This window comes from Zonotrichia leucophrys, chromosome 4 (genome assembly GCF_028769735.1).
Source record: "Zonotrichia leucophrys gambelii isolate GWCS_2022_RI chromosome 4, RI_Zleu_2.0, whole genome shotgun sequence".
Lineage (NCBI taxonomy): Eukaryota > Metazoa > Chordata > Aves > Passeriformes > Passerellidae > Zonotrichia > Zonotrichia leucophrys.
Window position 1 is genome coordinate 65,532,679 of NC_088173.1, and position 19,491 is coordinate 65,552,169.

At 44.1% G+C, this 19,491-nt stretch overlaps 1 protein-coding gene across 5 annotated transcripts in view; it reads left to right on the plus strand.

The window, feature by feature from the left end:
* Nucleotides 1–19,491, plus strand: part of CTBP1 (C-terminal binding protein 1) — a 237,030-nt gene that overhangs the window by 85,607 nt on the left and 131,932 nt on the right. The window contains exon 1 of one of the 5 annotated variants that reach the window (XM_064711964.1): nt 60–128. The exons of the other annotated variants lie outside the window; for them this stretch is intronic. Coding sequence (XP_064568034.1) covers nt 122–128 — 7 coding nt within the window. The 5' untranslated portion in view covers nt 60–121. Of the gene's footprint in view, nt 1–59; nt 129–19,491 lie in introns of those variants that run through there. 5 annotated transcript variants of the gene reach the window in all.

Genomic DNA, 19,491 nt, shown 5'->3' on the forward strand with positions numbered 1-19,491 from the left:
GGGGCCGCCATTGGCTGCGGCCGCGGCGCTCTCCGCCCCCATTGGTCCGCCCGCCTGCCCCGTATTTCCAGCAGCGGCGGCGGCGGTGGCGGATTCCGGTGTGGAGCCGGCGGCGGGCGGGATGCAAGGTGGGCGTGCGGGCGATGCGCGGGGCGAGGGCGGCGCGGGTGGGTGGGGGCATGGATGGATCCCTGTTCGCTCGGTGCCCGGCGCGCTGCCCCATCCCTGCGCACCGTCCTGAGCCACCATGGTTGATTCTTTCTTTCTTTTTTTTATTTTTTATATTTTTTCCAATAATTATTTTTGCACCGCACCCCCCGGCGGCCTCTGGGCGGGGGCTGCGCCAGCGCCGCGCCGGGGGCAGCGCCGGCCGCGTCCCGCCCGCTGCTCGGGGGCTGCGGCTCTTTGTGCCTGCCGGGGGCAGCGGCAGAGTTTCCCCGGGAGCGGAGGGCAGGGGATGGGATGGGATGGGATGGGATGGATCCCGGCCGGGCCGCGCTCTCCGCGGTCCCTCCGGGAGCCCCGGTCCGGAGCGGTGCGGGCCCTGCCGCCCGTCCCGGCGCTGCGCTGCCGCCAACTTGGCGGGCGCGGAGTTGGCGCTGCGGTGCCCCCGGCTGGGAAATGGAGCTTGGCGTGTGCGGAATTGCGGAAAGTCAATGGCAATCGGCTGGGGGTGTTGGCACATCCCAGAGGGAACGCCGGCATTCTTCCCATAAGTTGTTTCTGCGGATTTGCCAAATATTCAGTACCTCCCCTTCGGTTAATTGGAAATCGATGTGGTTAGGTGCGGTTATCTGAACACACTTTGGTTTGAGTTTAAAATAACAAATATGAAGTTAAATACTCTCTATTTTTATCTTGCCTTGTAAATCTCTTATACGCTTCATGGACGAATTTAGCTCTGTTATTTTGCAATATATCTCCTTTCTTTTTCATGATCTCTTTTACAACCAACTGTATTTATTGTATTTCTTCTGTATATTTAACATCTTATAAAAACCACATCCACGTTTTTAAGTTCTGAGTTTCCTGTTGGTTTTCGTGGCAAAAGTTATTTCTGACGGAGATATGTTTTCAGAGAGAGAAATCTGCTGACAGATTTTGCAACTTTTTTCTCTGTGGCATTTTTCTCTGCATAAGGCTGCAGTTAGGACTGGGTTCTGTCATTTCTGTGCCATCTAGTAGTTAGCTGGGAATTTAAATACTCTCTGAGCATCCCCAGCTGGAGATGGTACTGCAAGCTGTAGTATATTTGTACAACCATTTCTGTGATGTGTGAGAAGTGGAGAATTTGGATAGAAATAATTGATTATGGCCATTCAGCAGTCAGTGCTCGAATGGTTCTTTCAACTAAAATTGCTGCTGAACCGTTAAGGTGCCTTATATAGAATTTGGTTTAAAATCAATGGTTCTGACCGTGTAGTCAGTGAGATTTACACCTGCATGTGTGATTAACCCCTTGCTGTGCATTGCAGAGGCAGAAGGATGCTTGTGGGGCCAGCTCTGTTGCTAGGCCTAAAAACTTAATTTTTTTGTTGCTAGCCTGAAGCTGTGAGAATCAATAGAGGTTTTTACATGGAGTGATGGAAGAATTTCAGCCGGGCCCTACCCAGGAGCAGTCCCAGCCCCTCTGGGGTGAGGGAGGTGGCCAGAGGAGCTGCACTGCCCCAGACTGGAGCAGCCTCAGCTCCTGCCCGAGCACCCATGGGTGCACAAACATCCTGACTGCCAGCAGGCACCGGGACAGGGACATCCTTCTGGGAAAAAGGAAAATGACCAGCAACAGCACCTGTTGCACCACTGGTGATGTGTCATCTCCCAGGGAAAATCTGTGCACCCGCAGTTCTCTGATCACCTACCCAAATCGTCTGAAATGAGCAACACCCAGGGAGTTTAACGTGAATTTATCAGTGTGTTATAATGAGGTGCCTGTGATTACTTGAGTAGGTGACAAGGTCAGAGAGTTATGTATAAATTGTAATTATTATGATTAAATAAATGCTGTTTATACAAGTGATCTGTACTTTTAAAATGAAGCCAGCAACAGTTCAGCTATTGCTGCTTGAAAGTAGAACTACCCATGTGTACATTTCATGGCACTTTGATTTTGTTACATAATGGCATGCATAATTTTCATGCATTATATAAACTTCTTTCAGAACATCCTGAGAAAACAGACAAAATAAGGGCTAGGTCTGTGTGATACCTAGTGAGGCTTTTTTAGCCTAAGTAGCAAATTCTGGTGTCTAATGCTGTGTAAACAAAGTGCAGCCAGGCTGGCAGGCGTTGCCTGCTTGTGGTGGGAGCAGGAACATGAGAGATGATGAGAGCCCTGCAGAGCTGGGTGACCTGCACGCCTCCTGCCTGTTTGCTCACCGGGCAGGTGAGGGGAGCAGCTGAAGGCTTTCCTTTCCCTTTGGCACAGTGCTGCGTTGCTTTTTTGGTACCAGGTAGAGATCTTGTGACCCGCAGAAAACCTTGTTGTTTCTTACTCTAGATGTTGCTAAGTGTAGACTTAATATCTAAAGGAGATGTTACTAAAGAATGTGTTTTCCAAGTATGAATAGATAATAAACTTCTAATAAATTAAAAAAAGGTCAGATTAGAAAAAGTGAAAGTTAGTTGTTTTTTGGGGGTTATATTTTTTCCTAATTGTATGAATTTGCTAAACATGGATTACTGGAGGTTTGGCACCAATAATATGGATAAACCATTCATTCATTACAAAAGAGTCTCTGAATTTCTTGTTTTACCTACTTATGGGTCTGAAACAATCAAAGTTTTAGCAGGTGCTGCCCTGTTGTTTTGTAGCTGGTTTTTGTTTGCGTTTTTCCTTTTACTATGACCCTGATGGATGGAAAGAGAACATTCCCTTGGTGAAATGTGAGGGATTATTGAGTCTTCATGGTGTCAGTTTCTGTCTTATAGTGATGTGACTTATGGTAGCACTTTTCCCTGATAGCAGCAATGTTTATTTCAGAAGTGTAATTTTCATATTTAAACACATGCAGCGCTAGATTGGAAAACTTTTAACGACAATTGCATGGCATGTTTGTTTGTAAATGGTTATGTTGAATGACGGGAGAAAAATTAATTTCTACTTTTTAAAGATCTGTGATTTTTATATCTGTTATTTAACAGAGCCGTAATGTTATCACTGAGTGCTGCCAGTTGGGTATAAAGTGCAATGTGTAACATTTCCTGGTAGTAGAGTTGCTCTAAGTGGAGAAATAATTTAAGCAGTACAAGGAATTTTATAGCCCTCTTGTCACAATTAACTGTTTTGATGAAAGATGAATTTACACAACATCTGCCTTGTGGGACCGGCGCTCCCGTCGGAGCCCTCGCTTCCCGCAGCAGCAGCGGCAGCAGCAGCATCCTGCCTGGAGCTGGATGGAGGCAGGGCAGCCCGGGCTGGAGCCGGCCTGCAGGCCGGGCACCAGGAACCAGCCAGCGTGGGGCTGCTTCCCTGGGCAGCCCGGGCTGGAGCCGGCCTGCTGGCCAGGAACCAGGAGCCAGCCAGTGTGGGGCTGCTTCCCTGGGCAGCCCGGGCTGGAGCCGGCCTGCAGGCCGGGAACCAGGGACCAGCCAGTGTGGGGCTGCTTCCCTGGGCAGCCCGGGCTGGAGCCGGCCTGCAGGCCGGGAACCAGGAACCAGGAACCAGCCAGTGTGGGGCTGCTTCCCTGGGCAGCATGGGCTGGAGCCTGCCTGCAGGCCGGGCACCAGGAACCAGCCAGTGTGGGGCTGCTTCCCTGGGCAGCCCGGGCTGGAGCCTGCCTGCTGGCCGGGAACCAGGAGCCAGCCAGTGTGGGGCTGCTTCCCTGGGCAGCCTGGGCAGCACGGGCTGGAGCCGGCCTGCAGGCCGGGCACCAGGAACCAGCCAGCGTGGGGTGATTCCCTGCCCGCATCTCCCCGGGCAGCCTGGGCAGGAAATGCCGCTGCTGCTGCCAGGGCAGCTCCCTGGTGAAATAAACAGGGCCAGGAGACTTCTTCTCCTTTATAATGCCTTTATTAAAAGTGATCAGCTCAGGCTTGGGCGGCTCGGCAGGGCTGCAGTCCCCGTCGCGTCTCCCAGGGCGACTCAGAGGAGGAGGATATGCGCAGCTCCGTCCACTAGGGGCAGAGCCGGGGATCCAGTCCTCATGGGAGCCTTAGGGCGTGAGGTCCCCGTCAGATGTTACGTTGTCAGTGCGGTCCCCCTCAGTCTCGGCGCTGGGGACGACTCCCATGGTCAGGGCGAGAGGGGCTCCGCATCTCTGCAGGCTCAGCACTTGGCTCCTCACATCCAGACATCACCTTAGTCTCTCAACTCTTATTTGGCTCGTTGTTTTTGGGGTTTTCTCGTTGCATTTCGAGTCAGGGTCCCACAAAGCATTCTGGACTTTGGAGTCACTTTGCATAACCCCCCCCACCCTCTCAGGTGTCTTCCCTATGCTGTAAGAGAGCACAGCCTCGGGGAAGGGTCCACCGCGCCCAGCCAGGCTTTTTACTAATACAAAAGAAGGAGATAAGCCTTAACGACTCGGTATTACAATAACAAAGCACTAAGAATCCTGGCAGCGCCTGAGACCTGGCTGCCCCCCTGCAACTCTTTCTCACAAAAAAAATTAACTGAATTTTTGTTCATAACACCTGGCCTGCAGCCCCTGTCAGCCCCCAGCTCCTGGGCAAAACACTCGCTGTGTGTGTGGGGCCTGGCGGTGGGGCGTGCTTTGGGGCCGGGCACACAGTGCTGGAATTGATCCTGGAGGGAACAGCGCTCTCTGCCCTGAAGCTGCACATGAGGACTTGCAGTGGGATGGGGAATCCAGCTGGACCAAGCAATGGGAAGTCTCCTTGAGACCCTTCTGCTCTGCATCCCTGTAGTGGTCACTCCCTTACCAGAGGGGAAGAGCTGGCATTTTGTGGTCACTCCTATCAAATCTGGCTCTTCATAGTCATATTTTCCTGCACCGTGGGATGGAGGGTGCCTCTTGTCACTGCGGGCTAAGCTCAGAAATGGTCATTAATGCTTGCCTGCTACAATTTTTGTGTGCATCCTAGGAAAGGCAAGTCCACAGGAGGGTAGAGTAGCTCCAGGATCACTGCTGCTCCTGCTTGGTAAGGGCTGGCTTGGGAGGAGACATCAGGATGTGCTTTTGGAAAGATGCAGTTCCTGTCATGGACCAACTGAGGGCACAAAGAAGAATGGGCACAGAGATGAGAGACTGTGGGAAAATGTTGCAAATAATTCTGTAGCACTTCTCCCCCTTTTCATACATGGCCTGTATTGACTAGTAACCATTCCAGGCTGCTGCTACCCCTCAGGAAAGAAGCTGTGCAAAGGTGAGGTCCCAGCCTGGCACAGCACGATGGGCAGTATTCAGTACACAGAAATGGCCCTGAAACATTGACCCTAAGTGCTGTTGGCACAACATCCTGCACATTTCGAGGCGCCATATTAACAAATGAGTCCTCAAACTAGAGGTTGTACAACTTGGGGAGTCTGGTGTGTTCTCTTGGGCTGTGTAAGAGATCTCAGTGCTCAATGCTATTTTTGCTGTCATTCAGGGCAGAATAATTGAGGTCGCTCATCAAGCAAGCTGTGGTGTTGGGAAGGCAGCAGCACAATGTGCCGTGTGCTACCTTTGCATCCATGGTTTAGGAGATGGAGTAAAAATAGTTCCAAGTGTCATATCTTGGTGAGACCATCCAGCAAAACCTCCTGATTCTTGCACAGATATTTAGTTCAGCCTTCTGCTGCTACCTGACTATTTGCTTCTAATTGATCTCTTAATCAATAATTACAAATTATTACAATTGCTCGGTCAGAGTGAAAAATTATGTGTAACAGGTTGCTGTTCTAGTGGAGATCAATCATGTTACCTTAGAGCTAGTTTAATGTGGTGAAGGAAAGAGCCAGGACTAGTTAATTGTCTCTTCTTTGGGTTATCCTTCTATAAAATGGGGATCATCATCATTATAAAAGGTGCTTTAGGACTCACTAAATATCTTTGAAGCACTTAGGAATCATAGTTAAAAAAAATAATTGCCTAGTGAATTGTCTACTTAATAAAATGTAAAAATAAAAGATGTAGAATATATTAGGATTCATAATAATTTTAATAGATGTATGTAGTTTATTTACCTTCTCAATGAGAACTAACAACCATTGAAAGCAAATAGGTCTTTAGGAAAACTATAGTGGCAAAATGAGATTATTTAAATTAAGGTTTCCAGTTCACTAGCTTAAATTACTTTTACATTTATGATTTAGGCTCTGATTTAAATCATACTTTGTACTGTTAGTGTTTAAAATTTATCATCAACATTGAAGCTGTGAACACAAAAGACGTTTTTGGCAAGATTTGTGGAATGCAATGTCAATATATTTCTCTGGAATACCAAAAATTTAGAAAACAAAAACTTTCCCTTGACACTTATGACTTTTGATATATGGGGGGGAAAAAGAAAACCCTTAAAAAGACAAGCTGCAAATGGTTGTTTTTAGTGAACACACCAATGGGTGCCTGTTCCAATGGCCTGGAAGGGCCAAGGGCTGGGTGGAGGTGCTGCAGCCACTGGCTCTGTGGTCATTGGTCTTTGTAGAAGGGAAGGAATATTTACAAAGACTTTCTTGAATAAATAACATCAATCCCTTCATCAAATATGAAAGGACTGGTAATGCTTGCTGTTGTTTTTGTTGATTAAGAGAAGTACCAAGGAAAATTGTTTTGCATTACCAGCAGAAATACTGCCGAGTGGAAAGGACTTCCTAGAGCTCTTTATTCATTTATTGTTCTGCTGAGCAATTAGAGGAACAAAATCTCTTTACATCTTTCTTACACTCGACAGATTGGCATTTGTTTTTCTGTCTGTTTAAGAGAGAAAACAACCAACAAGCTGAGATTTTCTTCGGTAAGGGAGGAAGTTTAGAGCAGAAGTTTCCAGAATTTGTGACTCTGGTGTGAGCACAGCTGGGAACACCCAGAGAAGGTGTGGGAAGGCTGCAGGAGGCAGTGCCAGGCTGTGAATCCTCAGCAGCACCTGTGGCTCCCAGCAGTAATGATGCTTTAAATTGGGATTTGCATTTGTATCTTTGAGGAGTGAATACCAGATTGCATTTGTAGTTTTGTACCTTCCTTTTTTCATTCTTCCTCAGAATATTTTAGAATAGAATAACCTCTGAGTTGTTACTGTGGTTTATTGGCACCACAATAATTTTGAAATCCAAGTTCAATAATCATATTTCCTACCCTCTCAAAAAAAAATAAAAAGGGAAGAAATCCATTATTTGCTGATTTGTTCAAAATGTTGTTTGGCTCGTTTTGTGTGTACCCACTTAAGTGACCAGAATGTCAATGGAGGCTTTGTTTAAATGTTTTTCTTTATTTTTTTCCTTCCAAACCCACCCACACATACACCTGTTCAGCTAAGTCTTTTGGGCCAGATATCAGTTTATTTAGTTGGGCTTTATGGATTTTTTCCCTCCTGCTCCATTCAGTTAACTGCTTGCTGTCAGTTCTGGCACATCCCCTTGTTTTCTGTAAGTTGCCCATGGAAAAAAGGCTGGTTTCCAAAGGCAAAGAGGTAATCTGGCTGGGAGTTGGATTAACTGTTGCAGTAGCTCATGATAAACATCTGTTGCAATGCTCCCAGATGAGAACATTGCTTTCAAAACTATTTACTGCACATTTTGAACTGCTCACTTTACTTGGAGTTTTATTTTTTTCCCCCTCCAATTACTAAATTCTTTTGAAAGGACATAAATCCATAGAGTCCATCTCGGAGCCTGTGTTTATTTAATGATACAGAGAAGGAAATGGGGTTGTTGAGTTCCTGTGCAGTGCTGGAGCCCCTGAATATCTCAGACTGGAGCACAGAGGTGAGTGCATTCCTTAATGCAGTGAAGTGCAGAGCAGCCCTGGTTGTGTCCGTGCTCTCCCAGGGCTGCAGCCCTCTGGATGCTCCCTTTGCTCTGCATTTGGCAAGATGAGGCTGCTGGGGAGTGCAGTTTGACTTGGATGTGGCTGGGAGGGTTTGGCCAACTGGGATTGGGACTTTGCCATTGAGGAAACCTTCTGCTGTTTGTTTGGAATGTTTTTAAAAGTTTGTTTCTTTGTTTTATACATTTTTAAAAAAAAGTTTTGAATTGTAGATTGAATGGATGAAATGATGACAGTTTGTGCTGCAGCTGGGTTTTGCAGTTAGGGCTGCCAGCAGCCGCTCACTCTGCAGCTGAGGATCAGCAAACACAGCAAGCTTTGCTAGGTTTTCCCAAAACATCGACAGCCTTCTCCCCCACCCCACCCAAACCACAAAACCAAACCATTCTTGGTGTCTCTGGGAAAAGAACGTTGGAAAACACTATGGAGCACCTCAAATGGTGAGTGCTTTCCAACAAATCGTTTCTCTTTCTTATGTTAATAAGGATGATGCTCTTAACTTAATCATGTTCAAAGTAGTTTCACCCATATTTCTCAGAAGCTGGAAAGTATTTGGTGCTGAATTTCATATCTAAGTGTTTCCTATCACAATCAAAGAAATCATCTGGGTACTTTGCATTTGTGTTAATCTTTACCAGAATTAACTCTCTTTGCATAACAGTCTAACAAACATGGACAAGGAAAGGGGATTTCCAAATACCAAAGCTACTTGTGGCAAAATACAAGAGTCTGTAACTTTATTTCTTGCTGATTTTCTTAGGTCTGGCAGAACCCATGTTGTTTCAGCAATAAATCTGTAAGAACAGCTGTTGTGATTCAGAGCAAGCACTTACAGTTCAATATCCTGTCTCTGATGGTGATCAGCAGGTATCTAGGGAAGCATACAAGAGCAGTGATAAAGTGGTGGAATCTAAGGTGAGGTTTCTTAGTTTACCAGTTTTATGGTGGCATCAGGATTTTCAGATTCTGCTTTCTAATCATAATGCTGAAATGACAGGTGTGAGACACTTAACAGCCTCAGCTTTCTCTTAAAGACTCTGGTGGTGATAGGATGATAAAAAAAGGAGAAAACCCTGAAAAACAATGGATAGTATGTAAAAGAGAGAGAGAAATAATGGGATAGGCTGGGAAAAGGGGAAAAAAGGGACTATAATTACAGAATAGTGTAAAGAAATGGCAAAAAAAGGTGGCTTGCTGCCCTCCTGCACTGGGGCTTACAAATGCCTTGTCCTGGTGGGCTCAGCCATCGCCTGCATCACATCATTGGGGCATGGGGGAGAGAGGCAAAACCAGGACACAGAAATAGTTGGCCTGAGCCTGGTTCAAGGCAAGCAAGACAGCAGAGGGCAGACAAATTAAGTGTGGGAGAAGAAACACGTGGGAAAGGGGAGCGTGGTGATGGGAGTGTCCAAGAAACCTGTAGAAACTGAATTATTCTCTGTCTCCAAATATCTGTCCATTCAAATTGATGAATAAGAAATGTTGTCTGTGTAGAAAATTTGTTTTGCAGGTTTGTACTGACACCCTTGGAGCATTGCTGTATTTTTCCCAGGCTTCAAGACACCCAGGTTTTATTTTTAGTGCTGTGAACCTGTTCCAGCTTGCTGCAGTCATTACTACTAAGACCATCGAAATAGCAACTCAAAAAAGCTATTAAAGCAATGTAAATAGTAATAAATTGTTTTGGCTTTGTGTGGATTAAAAGGTACACTTAGGAGGGACTTGGTTTTGGGTCAGGTTTTTTAATGCTCTAGAGCAAAAGCGTGACAAGCCTTGCTTACATCACTGCTGAGCAGAGGTGATGCTGCTGCACTTTAAATAAAAGGCATGAGGGCGTTGTGACTGGGATATTCACTGGAACAGTCGCTTAAAAGGAGATTTTTAAGGGAAGCTTTTACAAAGGTGTGTGGAAAGCTGTTATTGACTATCTAAAGCAAATTCAAGAATAATATCCAGGAGGTGTTGCAGTGGGCGAGGAGGTGTTAAAGCAAAGTGCTCTCCAAAATAAGTCACGCTGCAAGCTAGGATCAAACCTGACAAATCCAGGGTTTATTGTATGTAGCAGCATGAAGAGAAGAGGATGCATTTGAGTACAAAAGGGCAAAACCCATCCTGAATTTGAGCACAGTTCACATAATCCTGTGAGCAAGGAGGGGAGTTGGTACACCCAGCAAAAGGGGCTGCTGGTGGTACCTGACAGAAGGGACAGCTTCATCTGTGGGTGCAGACCAGGCAGAGGAGATTGATCAGCTCACAGACAAGGTGGGTACAAGATTAAATAAAACCCCATACTGCTCTTTAATGAGTTGATATTTTCATAATTAAATGAATAATTAATTAATAATTAAATAAATTAACAATAGTGGTAGTATTGTGTGTATATGATATTAGAACAGAGTTTCCCATAATTAAAGGAAAATAGTGCAGGAGCAGCTTCACCAGTATGGGAACGGGAGGGACCAAGAGTCTGTGATTCAGGATTCAGCTTCATTTACCTTTTTAAGAGGATTGTAGGAAATGGATCTTTTCTCAGTTCCCAAGAACTGAAGAAGCTTTTCCCAGCCTCATTCTCAGATCCAAGGAGTCTGGGGCTGGTTTTCTCCATTATCTGCTGTGGAAGATGCTTTCATTTGCACCCTGTTACTGTTGTAGCTGTGGACAGGAGAACCACAGGAGTGAATTGTGCTTTCTCTTTTTGCCAGAGAATTTCACCTTTTCCACTGATTATCCATGCTCCTGAAGAACCTGAGTATTCATTTGCTTTCTGTTAGCAAATACTTTTAAATGCAACTTCCACAGTTACTACTCTCAGTAGGAAAATAGGAGCTCTAACAAGGCATATATAAAATAAAATTTTCCAAAATCTAATAATCTGGGTTATGCTTGTTGCCCTTACTATGCAGCTTTTTCTTAAAAGGTTTATAAAGGTAAGATGTCAACACTGACTTTTGCCTCCCATTGCAGCAATGTTTCTTGTGTGTTTTAGATGCTGTATAACCACCTTAGAATAAACAAACATTCTCCAGCATCAGCCTGGATGCATTTTTACAGCACACTCAGGAATTTTTTATGGATGGTTTTGTATTTTCTCTTCTGTTACATACCTCCAGGTGTGCCTACCAAATCCTTTCTAAGCATCCCAATGATTTCATTGGCATGCACAAAGAGATGTCTCCGTTATGTACTGAACATAAAAAAGAATTTACTATTGAATTTCAGCCTTCACTTAAAAATGTTTGGTTGTCCTATATCCGTACAGGATTGACTTAACTTTCTAAAGGAGATTCCTCAGAATCAGGAAGGAATCTGATGGCACATTTGCACATCAGTTTACAGTGACTTTTTTACACTCAGATTTTATTTGACTTGTGTAATTCTGTTGTGGTTTCTTTAGTAAACAGAAGTAGCCTTACAGCTCTGTTTCACAAATGCCTCATTATGCTGAGCTGTTAATAGTTCTGTTAGTATTGTTAAAGTATTAACAGAAGAATAATAATTGCTCTGCTGTAATTGTATTGAGGCTAAAAAAGCATTCTCATAGAATATTAATGAGAGCCTGTTTCGAGGTATGAATTACTGTTCTTAGGACAGAAAATAAACAAAAAGAAAGTACTATCCTGGAAGAACATAATAATAAAAATCAATTTGGCTTCGCTTTAGTCTTGAACTCCCTTGCTCCTCCTCTGCTGCCCCCGTCTGTGTTTCCTGAAGGTCCCATGGATCTGCTCTGCACCATATGTGCTCTGGTGCCTCGGCATCACAGGGGGCTGGGAGACTTTGAACAATGAATTTTCTTTTTTTTCTGTTTATCTCAGCCTTAAATTACTTTAACCTTATTTAGTCTTAAAAACTGTGACTGTGGAGCTAATATTTTATGCAGCATTGAGAGGAACTGGAAGTGCTTTTCATTGCCATGCAAAATGCAGCTGGGGAATAGCGCAGAATTAACGACAGGGACTTGTGCTCTTGAGAGTGTGAGCAGTAGTTTATTTTCATTTCTGTCATTAAATATCTTATTACCATCTATTTGTTTTTTCTTTCCTCTCCCCTGCAGTGCAAAAAAGAAAAAAAAGAGAGTGATTACTAGAAGGTAGGAATTGTACAAATGCTGGAAAATACCTTAAATCAGCGACCTTCAGCTGACCTCTGCCACTGCTGTGTGAGCCCAGCCTGGTATTTCTTTTCATAGCTAAGTTAGGACCTCTGCCATCTTTTCCTTTTATCAAATCTTACTCAATTTCATATCAGGTTTCTGATTTAAAAGCAAAATCCAAATATAGGAACAATTAAAAGAATGATCTCTTGTAAATCTGAAGAGGGTGTATCAAGACGTAATAGAACACGAGTGTTTCCTGGGACTTGCTTGACCATTAAAAATTTGCAGTTTATGTTGCATAATACAATTTTCTGACTGTTTTTGGTAGCAGTTATTTGTAAGTAGGCAAATGAGCTGCCGTTGCAACACTTGGCTTTTTCCAGACCCATTGACCTGTATGAAAAAGACAGTGCAAACTTTAGCTTATTGTTTGTTTTCTGAGATTTGAAAGGGGCTTCAGTTTATATTCTAAAGCATGTAATTTCTTTTTTCAGTCTCATGTACCAGCTCCTTGTCATCCTTCATTCTCCCTTGTCTGACATCAGTTTCTCTCTTGTCCATTTAAAACTGAAACTTGAAAAACTGCAGTTTTATACTTTATATTATTCTTCTACCCCGGAGCTGTTTTTAGTGTCTTTATTGCAAGTAGACAGATGGTGATATTTGGTTTCCTGTCAGTTTTAATGAATATAGATAGGAGTGATAAGAACATTTGCTTCGTTTAGCAAACTTCCTTTTCTGGCTTTTAATTAATGAAGTGCTCGCTGGTGTGCCGCTGCCTTTGTATGTGCTACAGTAAAATCTTTTATACAACCCAACTCATAGTGTCGGCTAATGAAGAAAAAGAGCATGAAAATAACTTTTTTCTCCCAAGATCCTTTAAAGTTTATTTACCCAGGCTTGGAACACTGCAGGCATCAGCCATGGAACTGCTCGGACGAGCTGCTGTAGCAGCATCCTTTGTTGCAGCAGATTTTGGTAATATTTTGTTTTATACCAAGAACCCAAAGGAAGTGGTCTGTGTTTGGTGTTCACTTAACCTTGGGTGAGGTTCAACTCAGTCTGGGAGCAATGTGTTTCTCATGCAATTTCTTAAATAAAATATGGTCCAGAGCAGAAATTTGGTAAAATTAAAAAAAAAAAAACAAAACAAAACAAACAACCTTTGCTTTGCAATCTTTTCTTCCCCCTGCAGTTTGTCCTGCCTTGGAGAGAACCAAAACATTAATATTAAACATTGACTTTTTTTTTTTTTTCCAATAGTTTGATTTCTGTGTTAGCTTAGCACAGGCATTATTTTAGATTCTTGTAAACTATTTTAGAGTCCATTATTTTTAAGATCTTTCTCCAGTGTTTAACACTAAGAGGTTTTCCTTTCTTTTTGTGTATATTGGTGTTTTAATACAGAGGGATGATCACTCCTTGTAGGTGAAGTTGTTGAAATAATTTCTGCTTTGCCATAACAGTTTGAGTTCTTTAATGGTGAAAGTAACCCTTTCTGTGTGTGTGAAACATTGCAGTGGGTAAAGTCTGAATCCTGGCTGTGGATTTAAAATCTCTGCTTCAGCTGTGTAGCTCTAACAGTTCAAGGTCTCACTAGATGGAGGGGAGTGGAGTGAAGGACCAGAAGGTGATCTTTGGGAACATTATTTTCTGAAGAATCTGATTATTGCTAATTCTGATTTTAAACCTGTTGTGTCTTAATATTCCTGTTTCCTGAGTTAAAAAATGGACTAGATTTTGTACTTTTTTGGGGACTTTTGTTTTGCTGTAGCCTTATAAGGGTAAGATTTGGTTCCCTGGTGGAAATCTGTTCGGAGGAAAAAAAACTTGGTTTATTTTAGCAGAGCTGTTTTAAAATACTCCAACAAGCCTGGCAGGAGGCAGAAATAGTTGTTATTTTATATTATTTCTTAGGCCTTTCTGAAAACGTCACAAAGTGCAAACCCTGTTCCTATGGAAAGCTCTTCTCCCAGTGCAAGATTCCTCCATTGTAAATGAGTTAAAACCAAACAAGTTGTTTTCTCTGATGCATTTGGTGGAGGCAAATAATCAGGTGTGTGTAGTACATGTATTGCATGGATGGTATCAGCTCTGCAAACTAACAGTGACTGAGGTTTTGAGTGCATCCTTCCTGCCTTCCCAGAGGTCACACGTAAGGGAACAAACCCATGGAAGGACATCTCAAGAGCAGCTTATATTCAAATAAATCCTCACTTTCTGTGCCTGCATTCCCTGTCGGTGGGTTTGCAGTTCTGGTGGCTGTGTTGGTTTGAGGTGGGTGATGAGGAGGGATGTGTGAGCCAGTCCAGGGGAGCGGGGATCTCTGTGGGCAGCTCCAGCTCGGTGTGTTCTGCTGCAGGCCCTGAGCACAGACACATCCAGTCCAGGGATCTCTGTGGGCAGCTCCAGCTTGGTGTCTCCTGCTTCAGAGCACAGACACATCCAGTTCAGGGATCTCTGTGGGCAGCTCCAGCTCGGTGTCTCCTGCTTCAGGCCCTGAGCACAGACACATCCAGTTCAGGGGAATGGGGATCTCTGTGGGCAGCTCCAGCTCGGTGTGTTCTGCTTCAGGCCCTGAGCACAGACACATCCAGTCCAGGGGAGCGGGGATCTCTGTGGGCAGCTCCAGCTCAGACCTGAGCACAGACACATCCAGTTCAGGGATCTCTGTGGGCAGCCCCAGCTCAGACCTGAGCACAGACACATCCAGTCCAGGGATCTCTGTGGGCAGCCCCAGCTCGGTGTGTTCTGCTTCAGGCCCTGAGCACAGACACATCCAGTTCAGGATGTTGTCTCTGTGGGCAGCCCCAGCTCGGTGTGTTCTGCTTCAGGCCCTGAGCACAGCTCACCTTCTGTGGGAGCAGCCCAGGCATGCTCATGTGCTCTGGTTCTACCATGAGGGTCCTTTCTTCTGAACCACAAATCAGCCCTGCTTCAGACAGCAGTGCACAGTACCAGGGCCGGTTTTAAGCTATTTAAGCTATTTTCTGTGCAGAAATAAATGTAAGCAGAAAATGCATGGTGGTGCCTCCTAATGTGCAGGCAAGAACATTTGAACGTTGTTAGTTGCAATGTTAAGGTTGTGCTTTCATCTCTTTCTGGTTCCTTGCCATCCTTCAGGAAACAGAACTGCGTGTCTTCTCTGTTATAGTAAAAGAATGCTTTCTGATGCCTCTGAGCTGGTGTTCCTTGCTGTATTTGACATAGGTATTTGTGAATTTTATATGAAATACACGCTTGAATTAATGGGAAAAATGCACACATTTAATTCAGACTGAATAAAACCTTCTCCCTCTGGAAAAAGCCCATAGCCTGTATGTGTGGGGTTTATTTTTTCTTTAGCATTTGCTTCTTATTCTCCAAATAATTGTAGTTGCATGTTCTCCTTTTCAATATTTGCCAAAATCTCCAGCAGTTCTTATTCTCTCATATCTCGTTCAGTCATGAGCCAGAAGGAAGGAAAGTCATCTGGAAAAGAAAACCCACAGGGCTTCATTCCCTTCCCACGCCCCATCATTTTCTCTCCACATATTTGAAGATGTGAAGCAGTTTAGATCAGCATTCTCCATCGTTCCTTTTTCCTAACCCAATTCCTCTTCTTGCAGAGAGAAACAAAAGGAAGATACAGAAGAGAAGTTGAAGAAGAAAGGAAAGACAGAGGAAAAAATAGTGGAGAAAATCAGAACAGAGTTGGCTTTTCTAAAAGGAGTTGTCCAGGAAGCAAAATGAGCAGCTTCCCTCCTTATTGTTTTTCCTGTTTTTAGCCCATCCCAGATACTGCAATTCTGAGATAAGTGGGTCAGGCAAAAGGACATAATTAATAGTGGTTTCACAGTTGCTGTGGGTACAGGAGAGCATAGTGGGAAGAATGGATTCAAGGAGATGTTGGCAGGCTCTCAGTGGAAAGCTCCCAGCTGAGCCCCAGGTTGCCATGCCCATCTTGTGCCATCAGCCTGTGGGCTGTGCCAGCCAGGTGGGAGCTGGATCAGAGTGGGAATGGAGCAGATGGATGCTCCACTGGGTGCTCTGGTGGATGGAGTGCAGCACATCTTAAGTACCCTGAATTTAGTATGGGACAGGATGCGTTTGTGAGAGCAGCTGGGGAAAGGATGGATCAGCCTTTGGGAAGCATTGTGGGGAGACAAAGAGCTCAGCACCCTGACCAGGGGGCATAATGGAACAGAATTTTTTTCTGTCAGATATTCTGAGTTTATTACTAAGGAACATTTCTTGTTTCCCACATCACCTCCAGTTTCTGTTACCTTGCAGTGCTTTGTTTCCTCTGGTTGGTGATCATGCAGCATCAGCAGGGCTTGTGTGGGATGTGCTGCACATGGTCCAAGGACAGCATTCTGTGCATTTCTAAGAGATTACCTTGGGTTTAACCTCTGGAGATAAGGAGAGAGCACATGCAGCAAGTTACAGTCTGAGGGTGCTGCTGCAGAGAAACTGCTTCAGACAGATGTAGTGGCATTGCTGTCATGGGAGATGCAAGGACAAACCACTTGTGTTGTTCAAATCTGCTTTCTGCAAAGTTTAATTTGATCTGCTTTTCTTTTCCTGATGGAGCCAAGTTGCTGTGCCCTGGTCAGGGGATGGTGCCATGATTTTGGATGCTCTTAAAGCCCTGATGGGTCTTTATGAATTCTGGTGCCCCATCTGCTCTAGGACAGGAGGAACCCCTTGGATTAACATTCCCAGCAGTCTCTGTGCTTGGATTACACATGCCCAACATCACCTGCTTGTGCTGCCACCAGAGCCTGCAAGAAAAGCTTTTCTCTTGAGGAGGAAATGCCTGAACAGGAGATTTTTACATCCCTATGACACATTCCACTCAGCCACTTTGGAAATGTAGCTGGGAGCAGCATGTCCTGGCTGCTCATAAAGATTCTCTTCATCCAGCTGTGGCCTGTCAGGGCCAGCTGTTGGGACATCACTGACCTGCATCCCTTGCTGCAGATGAGTTTGTGAGGTTGGACACTGCTTGCAGAAGAAGGGCAATGCCTGGGACGGGCTGTCCCTGATGGAGAGGGGAGTGCAGCACCTTGGCAAGATGATCTTATTTCTGTGCCTCCAGAAAAACAGTAAATTCATGCTTTCAGGTCTGTAAAAGTGCTTGTGGGTACCAACACATTGCAGAATAGTTGATTGTGTGCATCTCGTGGTTTCAGCTCTTGAATGCAGAGGATGAAGCAAAAGCATCTTAGGGGTTGGATTTTTATTTTAGATCAAGTCTGTGTTTCAGATTTTAGGACATATTTTGGGGTCTGAACTTTATGGTATTGAACCTTTGTCCTTTTTGTGAAAATAAAAAGACTCTTCTCTCTGTGGTTATGTCTATGTTATTTTGGTTAAATCAGTTGAGATCTTTATTCACATGATTTTAAATGTTTTGGGATTGTTGCTAAAAAAGTCAACCCAACTTTCTGAAGGATTTTGAAGGAAAAAAAATAATTTTTCTGGAAGCAGTGGCTCAGTCATCAGCAGGTCTGTTCTGAGAATGAGTTTGTACAGCCCACACAGGGGCACATTTGATTGTTGGATAGACATCAGTAACTGGTATTTTTCTTCACAAAAAACCCTTTTGCTTAATACTAAAGATCTATGTAGTCCATTTTTTCAAAAAGAGCATCTGAAAAACTGCTTTAGAAATGTTAGTTATTATCAAACACAAACTTTGGAACATTTTAATTTTCCTAAATTACGGTATCAGCGCAAAGACAATAAATTGGAACTGAAGGATGCTTTCCAGTTTCTCCAAGCTTTAGACAAAACATTTGTGCATCTGTATCTTTTTTATGTATGTTGAAAGTGCCATATGGAGAGGTCACTGTGTATTTCAACTGGCAGATGAAATAGGCTAGGAGTAGGAAGCAACTCTAAACCGAAGGGTTTTTCAGCAAAGGAAAAGCCCCAGATTTGCTTTTGTCCTGTGGTGGACATTTATACTGTTGACTAATAATTATGATTTGTTGTATTCTAACAAAGAGACATCAGTGGGCGATTTTTTGTGAAGGGAAAAAAGATGACATATGTAGGAATAATGCCTCTATAAAAGGCAGAAAGCTTGAAGCAAATACAGTGAGCTGGAAAATGGTGATCTGTATCCTTAGTCAACAAAATGTAGGTGAGCAACTGCAATTCCATCTTTTACACACAAATGGGGGAAAAACCCCTTCAGTTGTGCCTGAGTCGCCAAAGCCAGTTAAATGCAGGGGCTTAAACAGAGATGATGAAAAGAATAAGGGAAGAAAATACCAAGTATTTGGTGAAAGCCTGGTGGGGGAATGTGGTTATCAAAAAGGGAAAAAGTGTGGTAGATGACTTCATGGTCATAAGAAGATGCTGTTCCTCCTCAGTTTTGTCACTTGCAGAGCAGAAGCAGCACAAGTGAGATCTGTGCAAAAGGGCTCAGGAGGAGTGAGGACAAGTTTCTGTTGGTGCTCTGCTGTGAGGCAATGGCCCGATGGCATTTTCTGCTGAGGGGAAAATTATCCATGGCTGAGGTCTGCAGGGAGGATGGAGAGCAAGGTGATGGTTCTGCTTTGGTCTTTAACAATGCACGCTCTGCACCTTTGCAAAATTTAATATTCGTTTTGTCATGGAGAAACCCGGAGTGTGAGCTGTCACCGCAAGAGCGATGGAGCTTGCTGAGATCAGGGAGCAGGATCTGACCTGGGTGGGTGCTGCAGGACCAGGGCTCGTTTCTGGGAAGGACAGGCATGCCAGAAAATAGAGCTGGAGGTGATGGCAGCCTTGGGAAGGTCAGAGCTGCAAAACACCAGAATGGTTAACACTGGGAAGGACGAGACTGTTCTGGATGCGTGGGGTGAGCAGGAGTTGAGCCCTGACCACAGCTGGCCAAGCAGAGGTGGTGAAAACTGGAATAAAGGGCTGGAAATGGAAGTATTTTCTTCCTTAAAAAGGATTTCTCCTTCATGTTTTTAGACCTCTAATGGATTCTTGGTTTGAGAATAATTGTGGTTATTTTCCTGTTCTTTTTCTCCCTCTTGTTCCGGCCAAAAATAGAATTTTATGTAACAATCAAAGACACAAAGTTTATTTCTTGAAGGAGATGTTTAATGCTAACACGTCAGGACAGTGTTTTGGTTTTGTTTCTGTTCCATTCCTCCAACCAGGAGAAATCACATGAAATTTATCATTAAATCAGGAGCACAAAAGGTTTTCTCAGCAGAGCATGGTGTCAGTACTTTGACTTAAAAGCAGTTGTGCAATTCCACGCTGTATTTCTCCTCTTGCAATCCACTTGTCACAGTATGTTGTTCCCATTATGAGCTCATGCTTCAGGAAATTGTGCCACTTTTTTTTAATTTTAATTTTTTTTTTATCACAGGATTTTCAAAGTGAGTATATCTGCTCCCTGTAATTTCAAAGCAGAGAAAGAGACTTCCTAGGGCATGTTCTAGCCTTTCTATTTCTGTAACAAAGATCTGCAACTTGGTGGTA